Source organism: Patiria miniata, unplaced genomic scaffold (genome assembly GCF_015706575.1).
Source record: "Patiria miniata isolate m_02_andy unplaced genomic scaffold, ASM1570657v1 HiC_scaffold_8, whole genome shotgun sequence".
In the NCBI taxonomy this organism is placed as follows: domain Eukaryota; kingdom Metazoa; phylum Echinodermata; class Asteroidea; order Valvatida; family Asterinidae; genus Patiria; species Patiria miniata.
This window is the reverse complement of record NW_024037075.1, coordinates 4149200-4155910: the sequence shown is the minus strand read 5'-3', so window position 1 is coordinate 4155910 and position 6711 is coordinate 4149200. Positions and strand designations below refer to the sequence as shown.

The 6711-nt window shown below is 43.7% G+C and overlaps 1 protein-coding gene across 1 annotated transcript; it reads left to right on the top strand.

Annotated features, from left to right (window-relative positions):
- The first annotated feature begins 4930 nt into the window (after positions 1-4930).
- Positions 4931-5995, top strand: LOC119719284 (melanopsin-A-like). Its single transcript, XM_038188683.1, has one exon. It carries the CDS (start codon positions 4931-4933, stop codon positions 5993-5995), a length of 1065 nt encoding a protein of 354 aa, XP_038044611.1.
- Positions 5996-6711: the final 716 nt, after the last annotated feature.

Below are 6711 nucleotides of genomic sequence, written 5' to 3'. Positions count from 1 at the left end.
CTCGACTTGTACCCCGTTTCGATAAGACACCAGCCCGTCTCGTGATCATTCGCAACACGAGTTTCTAGCCAAATGGACTCTCAACCATTCAACCCTTAGAATCAATCACTCAGCCTATATCCATTTTGCCGATAAAGTGACCATCTAGGAAACAGAGAGAGTGTGTGTTTTGAAAATCAAAAAGGACTTCCGCCAGAGAACCAGACTGATGTACTTGCTGCAGAGACTGTGAGAGTCCTTGAATCATGCTGCACTGCGCCTTAATTGCAACCTTCGAGGCACTCCATCATAATACACCTCACTCCAAGGGTTACCGAATTCAATGGACTGAGGTCAGATTGGTTGCTGTTCCATTAACTAACTGCACTTCGAAAAACGCTCCTTGAAGTTTGAATGTTTTATTTTTAAGTGGGTGTGATTTTGCTTGAGTATATTGGCATCACTTGGCGTTTGCTCATTTTGAACACGAGGCCATGTTAGGGAGTCCATCGCAAGGTCATCCCATGTCAGGTCACAAGTGAATCACAAGTCCGGTCCTAAGTAGCAGGAGATGAACAGGAATGTCTTCGTCGCAGTTCATTTGAATCCTTGATATTTAACTTGACATTTGATGACTGTACGACACTGTGTATAATGAGGTGCATTTCCATATAGGGAGTTTAAGTTCAGGGCTAAGATAAAGAGAAAATGCCCCGCAGTCCAATTTAAAGGGAAAATACAACATTTGCAAACATCAAAAAATAAAACTACCAAATCATTTTGAAATACCTTGCTGGACTGTTAGTGAATGACAGTGTAAAGCATCCTGTAATTCATGGCACCTGGTATACTGTCATTTTCAAGAAAGGTGCTATTTTTGTATCAATTTCCAACGCTGATCGGCCGATCAGCGTTGGAAAAAAAACTGGCTTTTATTCAAATACTGGCCCCAATTGGCCATCGCACTTGTTTGCAATCGATTACACACCTATGCACGGGTACAAGCCAGCTAGACTGGTTCCCTGACCTTACAATTCCCCATGTATGTAAACTGCTCTGTTTCTTCTTATATGGAGTCAGGGAACCAGACTACAGGAAAATGATTGTTTTTCTTCGTTTTTATAGCATTTTCGAACCCAAAACCTCAAAAAAGTCAGTGTAACTATATTTGCTATATATTTCCAACCCCCAGTTCCATCCATTTCTGAAAATTACAGCAAAGCAAATGATGTATATTCCCTTTAACTAAAACCCATTATTCCTGTTTGATGCCTCCGTGACATTAGCCGAGAACCGCACATGACACATGGAAGAAAGTGCGTATATTCCTTATAAATAGCCTAATCGTTTCATGCAGGATGTTTCGGTTTGCGAGTAAAACATTAGTTATTGTCCCTTCTCATCTACATTACGTGTTTTTTGCGATTTGGATTATTATTCAATTATCTTGGTTGTAAGCACTGGTGAACCCATGGTGCCAACGGTGGCGATGACCCCCCCCCCCCCCCCTCCCGTCCCCAACCGAAATGACAACGTTGCGTATCTCCCTCGCAAGCCATCAGCTACCCATACGTTTTAGTTTTATATGTAATATTACAACTGAATGTGGCACACGATAGTATGAAATTTATATACTTAATACCCTCCTTTTTTGAAGAAAAAAATACTCGAGCCCTCTTGGCCACCCGAAATTTGATTCAGGATCCACCCTTAGTTATAAGGTGCACAGCATTTCAAAGTTCTTCATTCACCTCTTTTAAACATATTTCGCTATCTAAAATATCTTCCGCAGAAAAATAATAAGCACATCAGTTTAGACGGGAACGCGTGCATTGCAAGCGTGTTATCATGTTCTCCAGGGGCGGATCCAGGAATTTTTGCAGGGGGTCATCAGCAAACAAATTCTATGTAGACAGGTTTTGTCTCTGGACACTTGGTCTCCGAAAACTTCGATCAGGGCGCTGTTCAAATCCGACGAATATTAACTATATTACAGAATACTGTACAAATATCCCCAACCAATCTGGCTCTAACCGTATTTTGTGCACAGGAAAACATTATTACCAGGATATATTTTTTCTTGGGGGGGGGGGTTCGCATTTTTTTAATGAATTTCTATAAAAAAAAGTTTGACCCCCAACCCTGCCCCCCCCCCCCCCGGTCCGCGCCTGTTCTCCCATGGAGGAATAAATCCATGGTTCTCCCGATTGAAAGGAACTTGTTTTGATATTCGTGATTTTGCATGATTCTTGTGAGGATGCAACGGGCGTCGTAAATGCTATGTCGTGTGGAAGAACAATAGCTTGTGCCTTACACGCGCAGGGCTGTTCTCGCTATATATCAGGACTCTTGAATACAGATCGATCAACATTGTCCTTGGCGTGTGCATGTGCAATCAAGCTGACCATATGATATCGACCTAATAACTGAGCAGTGTCTCCTTTGCCATTTCCAAAACCTCGCCCCGTCTCCGACCTCGGTTTTCAGGCAACAGTTCCACGATTTCACGCCCGAGACCGTCCGAGACGTAGGGGAGTCAGGTTGGCGTAGCTGTACTTTCCTCGCCTTCCACCGCTGTGGCCCGGGTTCGAATCCTGCCTGGGCCAATGTGGTTTGGGTTTTCTGTCCCTCTCTGATTCAGATGGTTTTCCCCAGAATGTTCTTCTAAGGTTTTCCTCCCAACTCTAAAAACTGGAAGAAAAAAACATTCATTGTCCCGTCTCTACAAGTTTCTTCAGGCTTGCGAGCTACAGTGCCTAGGGCACTTTTGAGGAATTTTGGTTTCATTACCACAAATAAATAATAAAAACAATGAAGACTATAGCTCATCACGAGTCTTTACAATGTTACATTAAATCTTCAAGCGCAGGCCTTTTTTTAAGCGTTTGGTTGACTTCAAGCGTAAATTGGTTTTTTGTCAGAAGCGTAATCCAATGCCGAAGATGAATCCATGATTTGAAAATTGGACCAGATTTATCGCGATTTGCATGGAAGACCCAACAGAGGGCGCTCACTACAAATCGTTACTTTGTGGTGGGTGTGTTGTGATATGATCAGATCAGCAATGTCGTGTGAAATAATTATGATAATACTTCAATGGTTAGCCAATTGATGGCGCACTTCAATGTCTCTCGGCTGCCAGTGCCCAAGTCCGACTTCATACACATAACCCTTCATGCCCATATCGGACACCACCGTCCATACGTTTCCCAGCCTCTCATATCCACAGTTTTGCATTTTGCTTGTATCGGTATTGACGTCCAATTTTTGAGGAATTCATGTGATTGCAGTTTGTGCCTCCAACCCTTCTGAGATTCTGACCATAGATGCAGACATAAGCTAAACTATGGCCCCTAACCAGGGGCGTCTAGAATCCGAAACATTTCGGAGTACGGCCTATGGAACACTGGTGCCTAGGGCCTACGAAACACTTAAACCGGGCCTGTGGGATGCTCATCGCCTGTGACTCGAAGTCTTGTTTGCAACCCCTTTACAACACACATTTAGTATTAAGACGACGTCAGACACATATTTATTTATTTATTTATTTATTTATTTATTGTGTTTACGTATTTCGTGTTATTCTACCAGGGTAGCCCCATCAGTTGTCAATGAACTGTTCTCCGGGGGCCCTGGATTAAATAAAAAACATGATATAATAACGACAAAATTACAAAAAACACAATAAAAGACATAATGGATACATTACTAAAATAACCCAAGGAATTAAACCACACAAATTAAAACCCTAAATTACAACAGAGGATGTATAACCCAAGTAATTAAAACCACACAAAATTAAAACCCTAGATTAAAAGGTTTTTTCGGGGCACAGATTAAAATTTAAAATATTACTTTCGTCCCGTGCGCACGGGGCGAAGGAAATCAGCGGGCTCCGTTCCGCACCACAAAAAAATAACCATGTACTTCGGGCAGTGGCGTAGCCACGGGGGTGTGGGGGGGGGGCGACCCCCCCCCCCCCCCAATGAAACCTTGTCGCCCCCCAGTCCCCCCCCCCTCCTGAGATTTTTGATTTCTGTACATGAAATTTGACGGGGTGTTACGAAATGGCGGGGACATACATTGAAGGTGCGTAATGTCAACAATTTCTGCCGTTGGCCAACTCGACCGAGCAACTGTGATTGCTTTTACCATAATGGTATCATGAAACTGAATCCAAGTGTACGCATTGCCTGTTGGCATTTTCTCGATGAATGTCGACCGAATTGACCAAGAAATGTCTTCACGGTAATCAATCAATTACGAGCAGGGTACAAAAAGATGTCACTTGATAAAGATCTTCCTTGCTGTTCGTTCATTGAAATAGCACATGCGTAGTACCAAAAATAGCCACCATTACTGGCTGATTGTCTCTCCGGCACGGCATTTTGTTCTCGGTCAAATTGCAATTTAACACCAATTTCATCGGTACTTTGCGATTACGCTCCGCCCTGAGTCTACCGTCCTGATCCCTAGCAATTACAGGGTACACTCTCTCAGGAACGACCCGTGTCTATAAAGGGAGTGCAACAGCAAATCCAGGTTGAAGTTTCCAGATGGCACTGCGACAGCTGCCTTTCATCATTAAACACGAGTTAGTTACAGACGGTTTCACTCTGCAATATCTGGTAATCCTGGCGAATATTAAGTGAACCAGCGTCATTCGGCTATATTAAAGTCGTGCAGGTGGCAGGACCTGTGGAACGTGGGGAACACTGAATTCGAGGCAGGTGTTTTAGTGCAAAACAGAATCTTCTTTTGTCCCAGAAAAATTATACTGGAAGACGGTCAAGACTTCTTTTCCGAAGAGGATTGAAGTTTTCACCTCGTTGGAGGTTTGGTACGTTTTTAGATAAAACTTATCGTTCGACGAGTTGAAGTCTGGTTTGTGAAATGCAATTGATCTCATAACTCAACTGATTTTGGACTGAAAGGATACTCGACTCAAAGTATGTCTTCAACCTCGGCACAAGAGATTATGTATAAGAATGATACATCCGACTATGCTGAAGATATAGTTGTTTACGGATATTACTTTGAGAGACAAGTTATATGCGCAGTGCTCATCAGTGGTGGCATCTTCGGAACGATCGGCAACTGCTTCGTCGTCATGGCGGTGAGTTTGTCCAAAAAACTCCAGACAGCCACCAACGTCTTTGTGGTCAATCTGGCCGTTGCCGATGTTATGACATGTCTCATTACACCATGGCAGGCCGTAGCGATCCTGGGAGGGGATGAGTGGCCGATACCGAGGGCGCAATGGGTTTGCACCGTTATTGCCTTCGTAGTTGTTGTCACAATCGGTTGCAGCGTGAACAACCTGGCTCTGATCGCCGTCAACCGTTGGGTGGGCATCACTAAGTCTCGCTTCACCACCCGTCGCATCTACACCGCCCGTAAGCTCGCTTTGATGGTCATCTTCTCCTGGGCTATACCGATCTGCTGCGCCCTGACACCGGTCCTGACGGACCTTGGCGAGCTCGGCTACGAAACGCTTTACAAATCCTGCACCTGGGTTAGATCGAACCCGTACTCATTCTACTACAACATGTTGATCACGGCGATCTACTACCCTATTCAGTTGATTGTAATCATGATCAGCTATTCTTCAATCTTTTGCTATGTCCGAAGGACCTCGCGTAAGATGACACGCGCTGACGCCCCGTCCCTCTCGGGCAAAATCAGCGGTGGAGGAGGCAACCGCGCCATGAGGAGACAGCTGTGGAAGAGACAACTAGACGTCACCAAGAACCTGCTCTACATCGTCTTGGCGTTTCTCATCTGCCTCACGCCTTACTTTGTGTCCATTCTGTCCTCTGCGGCTTGGAGCTACCGTCTTGTTCCTTGGGGAGCCGTCATCTTGTTCTGCAATAGCTGCGCAAACCCTATCATTTACGCAACCTCTCACCCAGGTTTCAAGGAGGCTTTTGGACACATGATCAGGTGTCGGAAGATTCCTGTTGCCAATCCCAGTCAGCGAATAAGGTCAAGTAACACAGGTGACACACGGGCATAGCGCATAACCCATATGCACAGGTACCGGTACGCAGTGGAAGGCAGGAATATTTGGCAGTCGTGTTTTCTGTCTGTAAATATTAATTGCATTGCAAAAACTGTTTGAGCAATTAACCTCTTGTTTGCTATCAGTTTGTATACATGGTGACAGGGTTCGAAATAAGCGATAGCCCGCTAGTCAAAACAGCGGAGGGTTAGTCAAACTATTCCTTAAGTAGCCCGGCTGGCGAGTCGAAAAAAATTATTGGGATACGGCAAAGATGGAAAAAACAGGAAGAAATAAATCATGAAATTCAGAAAGCAAACCTGTATCGATTTTTGTATAATTTTATCAGCTGTTTTACAGGGTTAAATTATCAGATCTGTTTATTAAAAACACTGACAAAATTGCCTCGGAATTGATGAGAAATTAGTTGGAAATGGGTAAAAATGCATTTTACTTAAGACATATTTGTTTGATAACGTCTGTGTTCATAATCGCGTACTTGTACTTGTGTGAGTTAGAAAATGATAACGACCCAAATATTTAACTACCTACGTCTGATGAGTTTTAGATTTATTCAGGCTCGTTTGGATCACGTTTAGATACAGTTCTTATCAACGGTCATTTTAGATTTGTATGTAAGTGATCGAGTTCCACGAGTCAACACGGAAGTTTCGGAAGTGAGAGGTCAATTTTTGGCACGATATTTCTCTTTCACGTTATGGCATTTTTCA

What these genes read in the sequence shown, in the direction of transcription:
- LOC119719284 (XM_038188683.1), top strand. Translation starts at nt 4,931, where the DNA reads ATGTCTTCAACCTCGGCACAAGAGATTATGTATAAGAATGATACATCC.